General features: G+C 38.3%; 1 protein-coding gene across 1 annotated transcript in view; it reads right to left on the minus strand.

The window, feature by feature from the left end:
- LOC100625564 (phosphatidylinositol 3,4,5-trisphosphate 3-phosphatase TPTE2) overlaps positions 1–18,432 on the minus strand; it is a 78,198-nt gene that overhangs the window by 29,551 nt on the left and 30,215 nt on the right. Inside the window, 8 exon segments of the mRNA XM_021065571.1 lie at positions 1,105–1,193; positions 1,297–1,378; positions 2,421–2,481; positions 15,100–15,164; positions 15,885–15,948; positions 16,084–16,148; positions 16,151–16,182; positions 17,891–18,010. Of these exon segments, the coding sequence (XP_020921230.1) occupies positions 1,105–1,193; positions 1,297–1,378; positions 2,421–2,481; positions 15,100–15,164; positions 15,885–15,948; positions 16,084–16,148; positions 16,151–16,182; positions 17,891–18,010 (578 nt within the window).

Raw genomic sequence — 18,432 nt, forward strand, 5'->3', positions numbered from 1 at the left:
AACAAAAAGCCCAAACCCTAACAGCTTAAAACAAGGCAAACACCCACTCTATGCAGATAAAACCTTCAACGAAGGTCAACTGAAGTAATCCAGAGTGAAAATGGAACAGTGCAGGTTTTCAGTGAAGTCATCAGTCATGTAATATAAATTATTTACCCACTCGCAAGTCCTCTAAGAAATGCACCCCAAGAAGCATCAACCTTTGTTTTTTTCGTGTGCCATCCTGAAGACTTGCACATTTTATTTTTCAGATAATTTAACATTTTTACCAGAATGCGTTTCTACCATGTGCTAATGCTCTCGTACTATTCCTACAGGATTGCCTAGCCTAAAGGCTTGACATTTCCCCAAGAGGAACTTGGATCCTGCTTTAGAAATTTCATTCATATAAATTGAAATCTTTATCAAATACCAATACAGAGGGAGGTGACACAGGATGCAACATACACAGTAAGTTACCTCTGTCTATTTAGAAATTACTCCTACAAGACAGTCGCATCAGACAGCTTAGTCTGTCCTGCTTAATATTCAGTAGCACGGGTTTACATCATCAGAACTTTGGCAAGACCCTAATATTTCAAAATTATTAACAACTACCTCTAGGGGCAAGTCCATGTTACTGAATTATGACAAATTTATTATAACAAAGGAAAACAAATGTAGCCAGACATCTTAAAAAATGCTCCAATTGGAGTTCCTGTCATGGCTCAGTGGTTAACAAATCCGACTAGGAACCATGGTGTTGTGGGTTTGATCCCTGGCCTCGCTCAGGAGGTTAAGGATCCCGCGTTGTTGTGGCTGTGGTGTAGGCTGGCAGCGACAGCTCCAATTCGACCCCCAGGCTGGGAACCGCCATGTGCCACAGGTGCAGCCCTAGAAAAGACAAACAAAACAAAACAAACAAAACAAAAATGGCGTGACCAAAAAAAGAAAGAAACCCAAATAGTCAAGTAAACAACCAAGGAAAAACACGCTTAACCTTCCTTAGTTCCCCTATTCCTGCTTTATTTGCTTCTTTATTCTTTCGTCCTTCCATCCCCTTCCTTCAGTTCACTGTATTTCTCGAACTTCCTAAGAGAGAGATGGAGAGGAAAACGTGCTTACCTTTGCCTCCTTTGCAGTGAACTGCAATGACGTTTTCCTCATCTTGAGCCATCCACTCTTGCACATTCTTGGAGAAGGCCAGCATCTCACTGATTTCAAATGTAAGATTTTCAGTTGAGTTCAAACACCTCTAAAAAAATCAAGCCCAATGTATTTAGCCCTCTTCTAACACCAACTTGGCATCAGACTGACCTGAGAGTGGGGACGTTGTGATCATCAATCATGTATCGTTGGACCCGATGATGGAAGTTCTTAGGATCGTAAGCATTTTCACCTGAAATAAATGATGCATTGCTCATAGTTATATGACCCTAACAAACCCAGTAAATGATCAAGTTATGAACAAGGTATGCTTTTCTATTAGAAATTCCTTATCTACCTTTAAAAGGAGCTTTCAGACTGGTTCTTGCTACTCTAAAAGACACACAAGGGGAGTTCCCACTGTGGCAGAGCAGAAACGAATCTGACTAGGAACCATGAGGTTGCGGGTTCGATCCCTGGCCTCACTCAGTGGGTTAAGGCTCCAGCGTTGCCGTGAGCTGTGGCGTAGCTCGCAGATGTGGCTGGAATCCAGTATTGCTGTGGCTGTGGCGCAGGCCGGCAGCAACAGCTCTGATTAGACCCCTAGCCTGGGAACCTCTGTCTGGCATGGGTGCCCTAAAAAGACAAAAAAAAAAAAAAAAAAAAAAAAAAAAAAACATACAAAGGGCTCAAAAACCTAAGCATAGTATTGATCTATCCATCTTGAGTATCCAAAATTATTTTGTTTTCTTTAATAGGCCTTGTAATTTTCTAGCGGGCTACTCATTACATTGTCCTGAGGTTACACAGAGCAGAAGCATTTGGCCAACCAAATACTTGCCTCCTGAAAATGTCCATTTAGATGCTTAGCTATGATATAATCTGTTTTCCATAGGGTTTGGGTTTGTTTGTTTTTTTCTTTCTGTACGGGGCCCTAGTTTCCTCACACTGCATCCCTGGTGGGTTAGAGAATACATCTGTTGAACTGTCTTATCTTCAAAACACAAACTGGCAGGAAAAACAGCAATGTTTCCCTAAATGTACCATCACTGGAGCCGACTCCTTTTCAAAAGGCTCTGCCTCCAGTCTTCTGCCCGCGCACAGGGCACTTTGGGCTACTGAGCTATCTTTTCCTACCAAACAGGACCAGCACAGGATGGAGATTTTCTTAAAACTTATTTCCCGCCACCACCAAATACTTTCAATTAAATAAAACGTAAAAAAAAAGAATCATCTCTTACACGCAGTGACCTGTTTTCTATCTATAGTAGCAAAACATCTAGTCATGTACGTACTGCAGAGATTGTAGACTTGATAGTGGTTTTGATGCTTGGTATCCAGGAACCGCACAACTTCCTAAAAAAGATAGACACAGACCTTTCATAGGTCCACGTGGCACCAACACAAGCCTTTTCCTAGGACTAATCTCAAATAATTATTACTTTTATTCACTTGTCCCTCAGCACCTTGTAGGGGAGATTCAGGGAAGAAAAGGATCCACACATTCTGAGTCACATCTAACTCACTGTCGGTTTTCAAATAGCCCACAAAGTAGTGCTTGATGACGCTGATCAGCCTCGACTATAAACACACACTGTTTAAAGCTACCAAAGGAGGAAACTCAGTGGTTAACGAGCTTTAAGAAAATGTGTTCCAAATCATTAATTCACAGTGATGTGTGGTTCTTATCTGGATCTACTTATAAGTAGGTATGCCTTTTAGATAAAGATCTGGATATTACAATCTAAGCACCATGTAAATAAATGCCAAAAACTATGGTATGATTATATGTGTGTATACATGATAGAAAAAGAGAAACATGTTATATTATATATAAGGTAAGTGGTTAGCGATACAGAGATTTTTTGCTCATCTATATTTTCTTTTCTTTCTTTTCTTTTTTTTTTTTTCTTCTTTTCAAGGCCGCATCTGCAGCATATCGAAGTTCCTAGGCCAGGAACCAAATTAGAGCCACAGTTGCCAGCCTACACCACAGCCACAGCAACAGGGGATCTAAGCTGCATCTTCGAACTGCACCACGGCTCACGGCAACACTGGATCCTTAACCCACTGAGCAAGGCCAGGGATCAAACCCACATCCTCATGGTTATTAGTCAGATTCATAATCTGTTGAGCCTTAATAAGAACTCCCTTTTCTTTCTCATTTTCTAAAAGGAATACATATGTGTGTGTGTGTAGATGTATATGCACACATGTGCATATGTATAATTTTTAAAATAAGAGATAGTGGTAATTATTTAAAGCATAGTTAATATCACCATCCTAGTAGAACAGTATTTCCAGCAAATGTCTGGAAATGTGTTGCTTTAAACACACACATACATGTCTCTGCAACACCAAACATGACTGTAAAAAGTTCAAAAATTTTTACTCTCAGAGCAATGTTTACTGGCTTACCATTGGAAAACAAATCAAGGTATCAAAGTGATCCATTTGTTAAACTGGGTATCCCTGACTGGAGGAAATAAGAGAATACTGGGCTCGCAGGGATGAATAGTCTTATGCACATCAACAACTCCTATGATCTCTCACACCACGAGAACATCCAGCTGGACTGAGGAATCCAATATAAAAACCCACAAATCTAAGAAATTTAGGATTAATTATTTGGATGAGGAGGAACTAAGTGTTAAATCAAAGGAAGATCAACAGATTTACATTCAACTTCCTAAAAATCTGAAATTTCTGTTTAAAAAATACCACAGTACCACGAACAAGTAACAGAAGTTTTTCAATAAAATTGAGTGGGGACTATGCCTACTAGTTTAACTAGTCTATAAACTAGTTAAACTAGTATAAACTGATAACTCATTATTAACAATTTAAATAGTACTCCCGGAGTTCCTGTTGTGGCACAGTGGTTAATGAACCTGACTAGTATCCATGAGGACGTGGGTTCGAATCCTGGCCTTGATCAGTGGGTGAAGGATCCAGTGTTGCCGTGAGCGGTGGTGTAGGTCGCAGACGTGGCTTGGGTCTCACGTTGCTGAGGCTGTGGTGTAGGCCAGCAGCTGTAGCTCCTATTCAACCCCAGTCTGGGAAACTCCATATGCCGCGGGTACAGCCCTAAAAAGACAAAATAATTAATTACTTAATTAAAAATAAATAAATAAATAGCACTCCCTAATTCTATAAATAAATGGGCTGAGGTCATATATAAATTTATAAAAGAGAAAATTCTAACTGGCTAACAACCTACTAGATAAATATACAGTCTCACAAATGAAGAAGTCAAAACAACAATGAAATGCTGTTTTCACCCATGAAATTAGCCTTTTCCATTTTAATGAGCAAATTCAACGCTGGCAAATATGGCATGAAAATAAAACCTTTGATTTACTGTGGCTATAATCCTTCAGATATAGCAATATATATATGTGAAGAACCCTAAAATATTCATAATCTTCAACCAGGTAATTTAATTCCTAGAAATCTATCCAGGAAAGATTTTATGGCTTTGTTGCTTGCTGTGTTATAGACAACTGTGACAGCTAAATATCCAATGTTAGAGGTTAATTACAGCGCTAATGAAATATCATGCAACTATTAGAATACTGTCCTGTCCTTCATTCTCTTAACAAGTAAATATTTCACAGTGGTTAATTATCCTCAGCGTTCTTTAATATACCCACATATAAGAGGAGTTAGTATTTGCTTTTTTATGAGAAAATTAATATACCTAGATGGTTAAGCTTCAGGGATTTTTAAAATCACCTTCTCATTTCTCTAAATGTCTAAAAACATGATCTTAAAGATTTCTGTTTTCTCTTTGGGTCTATCCTTGACTCAACATGCAGACGATTTACTGCTGTTTTCTGATTTAAGTATTTTACCTAAAGGCTCTAAATACCACTTATTCAAATTAACTGAAAATAGGCATAAAGCATTTAGAGAAAGATTTACGTCTGCTGAGAAACCACATTTTGGGGGTCACAATCTGTCAACAAAGGGGCAGTTTTTGTTCTCCTGAAAAAGGAAATTCAACCGTACCAAGTTCAAAAAGCACAAGATAACTAAGAAGATTTTTAGGACGGGAGGTAATGTATAAGCTCATTTTCTCAACAGCTCAGCCTTTACATGGGCTTACTTTTACAATTCCTGAAACTCTTCCTTGGGATGCAAAAGTGGAAAAGGCTGCCTACTCTTGGAAAGTCTTCTTGCAACAACTTTTCACCTCTGCGTTTTGTAAATGTGCCAAGCCCTTCTATTTGTTTACACAATATGAACTAAACAGAATAGTTCACACTAGAGTCCTATTGACTATCTCAGTGTGTCCCTTAATTTGGAGGTAAAGGTTCACGCTTGTTGGTTATAGGTAGAGGGGGCAGTGGCCAAACATGTGACACTTCCACCACAGTGCTTTCTGGAAATTCTGTTTGCTCTTTATATTACCAAAGTATAACCTGGCAATTTTATTCCCTCTTAAGAGTGGAAGGGAACCGCCAGACGGTTTAGCATTCTCTCCTAAGTTAAGCATGCCCAGGACTGAATCGTGCATCCTTTAGTCAACCTTGATTTAAAATAGTTTGTAGATGCTTCTTATCTAAAAAATGACAAAGGCAGGCTCGGTGCAAGACATGCTGTTACTATTGAACATGCAACTATTGAAACAGCTCCAATGCCCAATGAGAATAAATATTAATAGTATACTGAATTTGAAATCCAAACCATTATACAAAGAAATCTAATAAAATATTGGTTTAAAAGGTAAAAAATAAAATAAGTTAAAGTTGCAGGGATTATATGAAAATTCTCAAGACTTACTATAAAGCCATAATAATTAAAATAGTGTGGTTTGGGTTCAAATATAGACAAATAGATAATGAAACAGAAGAGAATGCTCAGAAAAAGACCAACCTACACACACACACATATACACACACACACTCATACACACACATACATACACTTGATTTAGAATAAATGCACCTGTGCAATTTTGGAGGAAAGTATGTTCTTTGCAATACATGGCACAGGAACAACTGGACAGCTGTATGAATCCTGAGAGCTTATTTACATCTTTACAATTAATTCGAGGTCAATCATAGACCCAAATATGAAAGGTGAAACAATAAAGCTTTAGAGGGAGTTCCCGTTGTGGCGCAGTGGTTAACGAATCCGCCTAGGAACCATGAGGTTGCGGGTTCGGTCCCTGCCCCTGCTCAGTGGGTTAACGATCCGGCGTTGCCGTGAGCTGTGGTGTAGGTTGCAGACGCGGCTCGGGTCCCGCATTGCTGTGGCTCTGGCGTAGGCCGGTGGCTACAGCTCCGATTCGACCCCTAGCCTGGGAACCTCCATATGCCGCAGGAGTGGCCCAAGAAATAGCAACAACAACAACAACAAAAAGACAAAAAAAATAAAAATAAAAAAATAAAGCTTTAGAAGACTGATTATTTTCCTAACCTTGGGGTCTGATAAAGATTTCTTAAACAGAATGCAAAACCACTATTCATAAGAAAATGATAAGTTGCACCTCATTAAAATTAAGTATTCTATTCATTATAGTAACCAGTAAGACTATTAAAGGGTGAGCCACAGACCAGGAGAAAATATTTGCAACTCAAATATTCAACAAATGACTTGGATCTAGAATACATGAAGAACAGTTACAAATCAACAAGAAGACAGACAACTTTTTTTTTTTTAATGGACAAAAAAATTAAATAGGGACTTGATAAAAGAGGATACCCAAATGCATATGTCTACTAAGAGACACGAATCAAGTTGTCGGCAACTTCATTCACAATAACCCCAAACAGAAATAATCCAAATATTTATCAGTAGTCAGATACACTGCTGTGTATTCAAGCAGCACTATTCAGCAGTGAAAAGAACTGCTGAGGGGCGCCTTATGAGATGGCTGGTGGTAGCATCTAGGATTCTCCTTGGCATCCTGCTTCTCCTTCTATGTTTGTTCCCCAACTCCAGGATTCTATGTGTGGGAGTGTGTGGAGGGTGAGGGAGGGCACAGGGACAGCAGTGCCAGGAGGCGTTCTGTCCCAGGAAACCTGCAGAGGGAAGCAGAGGCTGCAAGGAACTTTGGGAATCCATGGACACTGAGAGGCTACAGGCAATGGAGCAAGATTTTTGAGAAAAGGTGGCAAAAGGAAGTTTATCCTGCTTTGGAGAAGTTTCTTTGTCATATTGCCAAGATGGGAGAAACAGTGATTCCATGGTTCCAGGTTAAAGCCTTTTTATCAAACTGGAAAAGGGATGATTACAGAACTTCAGTTCTTAAACCAAGAGGTAGAGTACATGAAATAAAGAATACTGAAAATTGTCCATGGAGTTACTAGGAGAAGATGGATTATAGCTAATCTCTAGACTTGAAATTACATTTTCTTAATATCTTTTTTTTTAATTATTCAGCCACAATGTGATTTGCTAAAAGGGGTAAGGAGAAACTATACAGAAACGGATACATTTCTCAGAATAGAAAATAATGTTATGGTGGTTGTGCTTATCCTTCTTCAGGAAACAACAAATTTCATAAGCTTAAATTGAATGAATGGTGGTGCTGTTTCCTGAAAATTCACCAAGTTGTACTGAGTGTTCTCCCCAACAAGAAATGGTTTGCCTGATATTTCAGACAACTGGAACAAATAATTCTAAAATTTGTATGGAATACAAAAGATATGGAGTAGCCAATCTTCAGAAAGAAGAGCAGAGCTGGAGTTATCATGCACCCCAATTTTAAACTATGCTACAAAGCTATAGTAATCAAAACAGTATGGTATTGGCACACACCCAAAAAAACAGACACACAGATTAAATGAGGGCCCAGAAATAAACCCACATGTATATGGACAATTAATTTATGATAAAGAAGAACATACAGAAAGGATATAATGTTGGAAAAACTGGACAGCTGCATGCAAAAGAAACTATACCAGTATCTCACACCATACATAAAAATTAAGTCAAAAGGATTAAAGACTTGAATGTAAGAGGTCAAACCATAAAACCCCAGGAATAAAACATAGCTGGTGATTGCACTGACATTGGCCTTAATGATGTTTTTGTGGCTCTGACTCCAAAGGCATAGGAAACAAAAACCAAAAGAAACAGATGGGACTACATCAAACCAAAAAGCTTTTGCACAGTGATAGAAACCATCATCAAAATGAAAAACGTACTGAACGGGTGAAGATATTCGCAATTCATATATCCAATAAGGGGTTAATATCCAAAATATATAAAAAAACTCATATAACTTAAAAACAAACAAAAAAACAATTTAAAAATGGATAGAGGGAGTTTCCTCTGTGATTCAATGGGTTAAGAATCCAACTGTAGTGAGTGATGTTACTTCAGAGCAGTTCTGATTCCCTGCCCAGCATAGTAGGTTAAAGGATCTGGTGCTGCCAAGGCTGCAGTATAGGCTGCAGCTGCAGCTCGGATTCAATCCCTGGCCCAGGGACTTCAATATGCTGTGAATGTAGCCGTAAAATGGAGGATCTGAAGAGACAATTTTCCAAAGAAAACATACAAATGGTTAACAGACACATGAAAATAGTTTCAACATTATTAATTACTAGGGAAATGCACATCAAAACCACCATAAGATATCACCTCACCCCTATTATCAAAAAGATAAGAAATAACAGGAGTTTCCATTGTGGCTCAGCAGAAGTGAATCTGACTAGTATCCATGAGGACACGGGTTTGATCCTTGGCCTTGCTCAGTGCGTTAAGGATCTGGCATTGCCATGAGCTGTGGTTCAGGCTGCAGATGTGGCTCAGATCTGGCATTGCTGTGGCTGTGGCATATGCCAGCGACTACAGCTCCAATTCGACCCTGAGCCTGGGAAACTCCACATGCCTCAGGTGTGGCTGTAAAAAAAAAAAAAAAAAAAAAAAAGATAGTAACAAATGTTGGAGAGGATCCAGAGAAAAGGAAATCCTCAAACACTGTTGGTGGGACTGTAAATTAGAGCAGCCGCTACGGGAAATAGCATGGTGACTCCTTCTAACATTAAGAATAGAGATAACACATGAACCAGCAATTCCGCTTCTGGGGATATATTCAAACGACACCAAAAAAACAATAATAGCAAAATATATATGCACCCCTATACCCACAGAATTATTAACAATAGCCAAGATATGGAAACAACCTGAGTGTCCATCAATGGATGAGTAAAGAAGATGCAACACACACAAACGCGCGCACACACACAATGGAATACTACTCAGCCATAAAAGACTGAAGTCCTGCCATTTGCAACAACATGGATGAACCATGAAAGTGTAATGGTAAGTCAGACTGTGAGGTGGAGAAAGACAAACACTGTGTACTTTCACTCCTATGTGGAACCTAAAAAAATGAATGAACAAAGAAAACAAAACTCATAGGTACAGAGGACAGATTACAGGTTACCAGGAACTGAAGGGGTTTGGGATGCAGCTGAAATGGGTCAAGAGGGTCAACTGTGTGGTGATGGACGGCAGCTAGACCTGGGTGATGATCATTTTGTGGTGTATACAGAGCTGAGTCATAATGCTGGACTCCCAGAGAGCGCACGAGAGCAAGAGAGCGGGAGCGGGAGCAAAGGAGGGATGGGGGGAAGGAGGGAGAGAGGAGGGAGGGATGGTTTGCCTGAGAGTACAGTCAGCAAAGTCTTTACAAACTTTCAGCGTGATGAGGACAAAAATCAGTGGCTCTGACATCTGGATCAGAAAGCTCTCAGTGAGCCGCACACAAAATAAACATCCAAATGAAGAGGTCCTGGAAGCTGAGGGGCATGAGGTTAAGAAACTCAGGTTTGACCAAGAAGGTGAAGTCAGACAGATGGCCAAACAACTTCTAGCGACATTTCCTCCGTGATGGCCAAAGAAACGGAAGAAACAATCTTCATCTAAGAATAAAGACAGTGTCCGGCAGCACCAAAGAGAAGAGGGTGAAGATGAAGGGCGTCTTCCGCAACATCAGCAGAAATGATTCTGGGGGAAGAAAATCAAGAAAACGCATCTGATGGTGCCTTGATGGTAAAGCAAGAGACTTGACTGGAACGTAAGGACTGAAGGACTCTCTGTCTCAGGCTGAGGAAGATTTACTTGCTGAAGAAAACGAAAATAGAGGCCTGTATGTAGGAGTCAATGGCCATGAAACAGAAGACTTGGGAGGGTCCAGTACCAGTAGAACAGAAGAGGTTCTCTCAGAATCATCTATAGAAATGACAACAAAGCCACAGAAGTCACAGGTGAACTGATGGAGCCAGACGGCTCAGGAACACTTACATGCAGTATTTCACATTCAGTTCTAGTTTTACACTGTATGAAAACTTTCATATAATTATGTGGACTTTTAGTTGTGCAAGGGAAGCAGGTTGTAAAATAAAGCACTTCATGGGAAAAATCCTGAGAGTTGCTCATATAGCAACTGTGAATGTCAGCTCTTCATTCTGGGTCTTGTTTACTAAAGACTTTTTTTGTGGGGGGGGGAAGGGTCTGATGAACAGTGGTTTGTGCATAGATTTTGAAATGTAGAATTTAGTTTTTAAGCTGGAAGGTAACAATTATAATTCTTGGTTCTTTTCGAGAGTATCACGTTTAGTTTATACACATTAAAGGAAAGCTTTTTGTCTTGTCTTTTTCTGACAGTTCTGGCAGTTTTCATATTTTGGTAAGAGCTTCAGCATTTTACCACGTGAATTAGTTTCATGGTAGTTATATTTTATATTTGTAAATATAAATCACATATATATTCATCTCATAAAAACAAAAATATAAAATTTGCTTTCTTAAAATATCTTTTTATATGTAATGTGCATGTTATATGCCATATAACATATTTAATATATATTACATAAAATAACAATGTTATTCAGGAATAATATAATATATAATTATAGACTTACATAATTATATATTATATGTATTATCTATTTAAATGTATATATAATTTATACAAAATGCAAATTTTCTAACTTATGTTATAAATTTATATAAATTATATACTACACAATTATAATATATTGGTATTAACATATTTATATCATATATAGTCATATAATTATGATACAGAACATACAGTTATATATTTATACATAATATAACAATATACAGTAGGAGGGATCGGGAGCTTGGGCTTATCAGACACAACTTAGAATAGATTTACAAGGAGATCCTGCTGAATAGCATTGAGAACTATGTCTAGATACTCATGTTGCAACAGAACAAAGGGTGGGGGAAAAAATGTAATTGTAATGTATACATGTAAGGATAACCTGACCCCCTTGCTGTACAGTGGGAAAATAAAAAAAAAAATACATAAGCATATGTATTATTCTAAAGAGAGAAATGTTGTATTTCTGTTTCTATAGGAGATGAATTTATATATTTCTAAATGGAATACTATATATTTGATATGACATATATTAAGTATACATCTAATCTATGCATGCAATTATATATTATTTTACATAGTATGCATATATTATCCTAAGGGAGAAATGTTATATTTTCCTGTTTCTATGAGAGTATATATGTATATATATATATTATATATTTTATGTACATCATATATAATTTACATATAATTATATATGATGCACCAATTATATACTATATTTGAAATGTATTTAATATATACTATTCTAAGAGGAAAATATAATATTCTAATATATATTATATATGCTATATAATTACATATATCAACTATATATTATCTAATATATGATATATGGAATATGTATTACCTATAGTTATATACACATTATTTGGAGGGGAACTGTTATATTTTTCTGTTTCTATAAGCTATGAATCCAGTGGATACTTCTTCTGCTGGTGATGACTGAGTTCATATTTTTCTTTTATTTTTTCCTTTTTAGGGTCACAACAGCAGCTTATGGAAATTCCCAGATTAGGGGTCAAATCAGAGCTGCAGCTGCCAGCCTACACCACAGCCACAGTAATGCCAGATCCAAGTCGCATCTGCGACCTACACCACAGCTCACGGCAATGCCGGATCCTTAACCCGCTGAGCGGGCCCAGAGACCAGACCTGCAACCTCCTGGAGACCAGTTGGGCTGTTAACCCCCTCAGCCACAATGAGAACTCCCGAGCTCACATCTTTCAAGGCGGTTTCTTTCTCCTGTGAGTAATTAAAAAGCTGGTCCTTGTGAAAGCGTGGGAACTTTAAGTCATGAAATAGCAGGTTAAACACATTCTGAGAGAACTGTTCAACCTAAAATTTTTTCGTATTCTGTGGTGTTTGAGAAAAAGACTTTGCCATTTATGAGAAAATGTGTTTTACCTTGGAAATTGTGTTCAAACATTAGCTTATTATTTTGTAGAATGAATAGGCTTATGAATCTGATAAGAGACCATCTCAGAAGAGATGGGCAGGTTCATTGACTCTTTGCTTTTCTGAACATTTGTGAACATTACACATTTCTTTCTACCATATTCTAGATAATGCAAATATCAATGGTAAGAAACACAACTGTAATGGAAATATTAACTGTGGTTATCCATAATTATAATTATTAATGATATTAATTATGGATGTATTATAATTATTAACTACATAAATATACTTAATATATTATTATAATACAATTATTGCAAAATAATTATATTATGACAATTATTAATAATTGATTATAACAATGCATTATTTAATGATGAACTTGAGCTAAATAGCTGAAGGTCATAGAAAACACAGTTTGTATGACATTTGGAAGTGAATTAAATATTCTGATTCTTTGACAGCAGTATTATTTTTCATATCAATACAAAACAATCTTAAGAGAGTAATAATGATTACGCTAAACTCAATATTTTCAAATACACAGATGTAAAGTCCTGCAAGCCATATAACTTCCCTGTCAAAATTATTGGCTGTCAAATTTATACCTGTTTCTTCAGATGTACCTTTTGATATTTAGAATTTTAAATTTTCTATAAAGTAGATTTTTTAAAGAATGTAAATGTGTTTGCTGCCCTTGTATAACAATGTATAACAGTACAATTTCTGTAAGTAAACTGAATGCTTGGGATTTCAGCCAGTGTTCTAGAAGCAATAAATATTACTTTAGAAGAACTACTGTATACACAACAATATTGGATAAATCTCAGAATTCATTTTAAGCATTAAAAAGCTGGTCACAGAAGATGTAGTGTATGATCTCACTTATGTGGAATTCAAGAAAAAGTAGAACTTAGTAAAAAATTTTTTAAAAAAAAGAAAAGGTAGAACTGATCTGTCATGACAGAGGTTAGACTAGAAATTACTTCCATTATGTTGGGGGAGTGACTGAAAAAGAGCAAGAAATGTTCTGAAGGGAACGGTCCTGCACTGTTGGTGGGAATGGAAGCTGGTACAAACACTATGGAGAGCAGTATGGAGGTACCTTAGAAATCTATACATAGAACTACCATATGACCCAGCAGTCCCACTCTTGGGCATGTACCTGGACAAAACTTTCCTTAAAAAAGACACATGCACCGCATGTTCATTGCAGCTCTGTTCACAATAGCCAAGGCATGGAAACAACCCAAATGTCCATCAACAGATGATTGGATTAGGAAGATGTGGTATATATACACAATGGAATACTACTCAACCATAAAAAAAATGACATAATGCCATTTGCAGCAACATGAATGGACTTAGAGACTCTCATACTGAGTGAAATAAGTCAGAAAGATAAATACCATATGATATCACTTATAAGTGGAATCTAATATATAGCACAAATGAATGTTTCCACAGAAAAGAATATCATGGACTTGGAGAATAGACTTGAGGCTGCCCCGGGGGAAGAGGGAGGGAGTGGGAGGGATCGGGAGCTTGGGGTTAATAGATGCCAACTATTGCTCATGGAATGGATTTACAATGAGATCCTGCTGTGTAGCATTGAGAACTATGTCTAGATACTTACATCATAACAGAACAATGGGAGGAAAAAGTATGTATACATGTATGTGTAACTTGGTCCCCATGCTGTACAGCAGAATAAATAAAATATTAAAAAAAAGAAATGTTCTGTATTTTGATAGAGGAATTGTTTACATGCACATATACCTATTCATAACTTTATCAAGATATATATTTGAGATTAGTGCAATTTATAGCATTTGTTACGCCTCAAAGGATAATTATATGTTATATAATACACATCTAAATACACACATACATTTCAATAAAATGTAATTATGTATAACAAGTACTGTAAATTGCACTAACATATACACACCCACACACATATGCAAACTTCTTAACCAATGATTTTCAACAGGAATTTCATATTTAATGTTTGAACTTAATCTACATAATCTAGAGCAGGATGCCTCACTGTCATCTAAAATCTCAACCTAAGAAGACACATTTCAGTTAAAGAATTCTCATCCTTCTCCCCTGTGATAGACCATGACAAATTGCCACAATTTGCTACAATTCCTGCCTTCCGAGAGATGGCATCTGTTGTCTACTCCTGGAATCTGGACTGGGTTGGTAGTTTGCTTGTCCAATAGAATGAGGTAGAAGCCACATTATACTAGTTTGGAGTCTGGGCTTTTAGGAGCTCTGCATTCTTTTGCTTGCTGCTTGTGAGGTCTTAGCCGCTGCCTTCTGCGATCAAGACTGAGCTAAGCCTGCTGCAGAATGAGACATCACATGGAGCCATCCAGTCATGCCATTTCAGACCAGCCAACACTCAGACGCCCAACAGCTGGCCCCGGATGCATGAGTTAGCGCTGCGAGATGCGTTAAGCCTGTCCCTAATCAGCAGAACCACCCAGCTAAGTTGCTCTTGGAAGTCATTTAGCTTTTGGGGTGGTTCATAACACAGCAAAAACTAATTGCTATCAATCCATGATAATTTTTTTTTTAACCTAAGAGAGTAAATTTTTAGGAGAATGTTGTCCTCTCTGGGCCAATATCATCTTATGACTGCACAGTAAATGTTTACTGAGAAGTATGAGCATTTGTTAGATAAATACTCTTACCTCAATGGGATTCCTATAGAGAGACTGCTTTCCAGAAGATGGGAATGACATGGCAATAACTCGGTCTGGAAATCAAAACAGTCCCTATTACAAATGTTACATGGATGTGAACAACACATGAGAACTCAATTCACATATAATTAGACGCCTTTTTCATAAAGAAAGAATGGTCAGAATTGAGAATGACAGGAGGAAAAAAAAAAAAGCTTAACTAACCCTCAGGATAATCAACATCTTAAAGTATCCAGTACTGTTACCATTAAACCCACAGAGTTCCCAAGACTCAGCTGGTTCCAGCCTTAGGCAACAGATCTGTGTTGACCTTAGTCTGAAGGACCAGCCCCCTGTCCCTGGGGTGGGAATTTATTTCTATTTAAATAGCAAAGAAAAATGAGAGATCTGGGCTGTGGAAAATGTTGGGAACTACCAAGGTATTTTCCAGTGCTCCCAACACAGAAACCTGAGACTTACAAAGCAATGGAAGAGAACAGGTCTCTCCAAAATCCGTGCAACCAAAGTTAACTACTAGAACTCAATAAATTCTCAACCCGATGGGGTCGGCTGAAAATCCACTTAACTTCCTACACTCTAATCAAACAGCCGTGATTTGAGATGACAATTAAGACTTTCCACTGTCAAGGTTAAACTCCAAATATGTCACACTACCACAGCATCGTATGTCTTCATGCATAAAGAATGCTTTGAAAGAACATGGCTTAGGCAGGGAAAGAACAAAATAAACATATCATCATTCACATACTAGAAAAATGTTAAACTTCACAAACCAGTAACATAAGTGAGGTCTAAGTCGAATCCATTCTTCTTATATCGCCTTTTGTTTTCCGAAACCTGAGAATTTAAAACAATTAATTTGTAAACTATAACTCAACGTAAAAATAAAGAATATATAAATATCTACCACCTGTGCCACTATTTCCCCAAACATTTTTTTTTCTGAACTGTAAACATGTTTTGCCTACTTACCACTCTTCTGGCCAATATTTCAAGATGTTTCTTTTGATGAACCAGATGAAAAACTCTTAACAGATGATAAGTCGTAGAGGTCGGAAAAAAAACGTCAATCTAACAATAAATTTAAAATGTTCAGTTTTGCTTTAGAAACAGAGGATTTTTGTCAATATGGAGTAAGTGTCTAGAGCAATGGTTTTTGTTTTGTTTTGTTTTGTTTTTGCTTTTTTGGGCCACACCTGCAGCATATGGGGGCTCCCAGGCTAGAGGTCGAATTCAGACTGCAGCAGCCAGCCTACGCCACAGCCACAGCCACATGGGGTCTGAGCTGAGTCTGTGACCTATACCACAACTCACAGCAACACCAGGTCCTTTAACCCACTGAGCGAGGCCAGGGATCAAACCTGTATCCTCATGGATACTAGTCAGGTTCTTAACCCTCTGAGCCACAGTGGGAACTCCTAGAGCAGTGGTTCTTAACCAGGGACAAGTTTGCACAGAAACAACCCTGCCCTGCTCCCCCCAACCTCCCACCCACCTATCCGTCCAGAGTTATTTTTGGTTGTCACAACTGCGTGTGCGAGAGGGCACTACTTGCATCTAGTGGGTAGAGGCCAGGGATGCTCCTCAACAGGACAGCCTCTTTAGTAAAATCATTCTGGTCCAAAATATGAATAGTGCAGAGTTGAGAAACTGTGGTCTAGAGAAAGAGTCATATGATAGACTCTTTGAGTTTGTGAACTTAACCTTGGTGGTTTAAGACAAGCATTTTTCAATCTTCCCCCATCCAAACAGAGCTCTTGTCCACCTTGGTCGCTCCCCTGGGTCACAGAGGTTCAGTGGAGCTGTGAATACACATTAGGCGGCAGACTGAGATGCTTCTACCATCAGGAAGAAACACGATGGCAGACAACAGATGGTGTGGACCAGGGCTTCTCTGACTTGAGCGTGCATTCTGATTCAGTAGGTCTAGGGTGGGCTCCCAAGATGGTTTTCCTTCTTGCATTTCTGGCAAGCTCTTTGGTGATGCTGAGGTTGCGGTTTGAGGACCATACTGGTGCTAGTTATTTTCAAGCAACTCCAAAAGCCTATCACATCATGTCAAGTTTTGTTGGGACTTGAATTAAAGTCCAGAGAAGCCAGAGTGTAGAAAGCTATTCAACTAAGGAATAAGCCCTGCAAGCCAGCCAACATCTTCCTCCCAGAACACTGCTGCTTTGCTTTTCCGCACGGCCACAGCAGAGATGAGAAGAGCCTTAGTCTTTCACACAGTTTTGTTTCCTGATCTCTACCAGTTTTAATTTGGCCTCGACTTTCATCATTTCAACGAAACCGCCAAATTCTACCTCTATGCTGCTACCCATGTCACCTGGTTTCCTGTCCCAGTGGTTCCTTTTTTAGAGAGTCATCATGGAGTCGGACCAAGTATGCCTAGGTTCAAACCAATACTCTATTGGTTATAGGGAAAACCCAGGATTTCATGTGCAAGAAGATTGTGGTTGAAGCCCAGATGGGAATTTAGTGGGAAATTCAGAATGTAGAGAAACGGTTAGGATGAGAGGCAAGCCCCCAGCGTCTCCTTTGGGTGCTCCGTCTGCTTCATTCAACCAAAGGTACTTCATGTGTGCACCCTTCACGGGCCCTTAACGCCACCACTTTCATTTCCCAGGCATGTGGACATTTATCTAAACACCTCGTTTTCCAACAGTTCTTTGGCACAGAATTGTCATATTCAGAGTTAAAATGATTGTACAAAATGAAAGCCATGGGAAATGCCCCCCAAGAGAGAAAAACTTTGAGAGGTGAGTCATATGTTTCTTACTTGGAGATATCTTTAAGACTCTTAAAGTCATAGAAAATATAAACGATATCAACCAGAAGAGTCACCACAATAACAGCAGCATCTAAGAAGTTAAATATATCAGAAAAATACGGTCGTATCCTGTAATAAAAAACAAAAAAACATGTTTATGCTTCCCCAAAGAAGAAGAAGGCTATTTTAAGAGCAGAAATTTGACTCATCCCTCCTAAGAATTCTACTTTAATGGTTTAAAATGCATTTACTAGACTAGGGGAAAAATATTTGTCATTATTATTTTATACTTACAGACAACAAAGCATCAATATGGCAATTTAAGGATAGTAAGAGATATAAGCAAACCACTGACTAAGAGCAAGCATCACCTTCAAAGGAGTGGGAGAGAAAATGGGATGTTGGACCATCCTATCAGACAATGGAAGCTGAACACATCACAGCCCTAGAAAAACTGGGTGGTGAGAGGTGCATTGGAGGTGCTTGCAAGAGAAAGGTCCACTCTGGCCTGCAAACTCATTGTCTGGCTTTGCACCGTGGTGAAATTCTGG

Source organism: Sus scrofa, chromosome 11, assembly GCF_000003025.6.
Source record: "Sus scrofa isolate TJ Tabasco breed Duroc chromosome 11, Sscrofa11.1, whole genome shotgun sequence".
In the NCBI taxonomy this organism is placed as follows: domain Eukaryota; kingdom Metazoa; phylum Chordata; class Mammalia; order Artiodactyla; family Suidae; genus Sus; species Sus scrofa.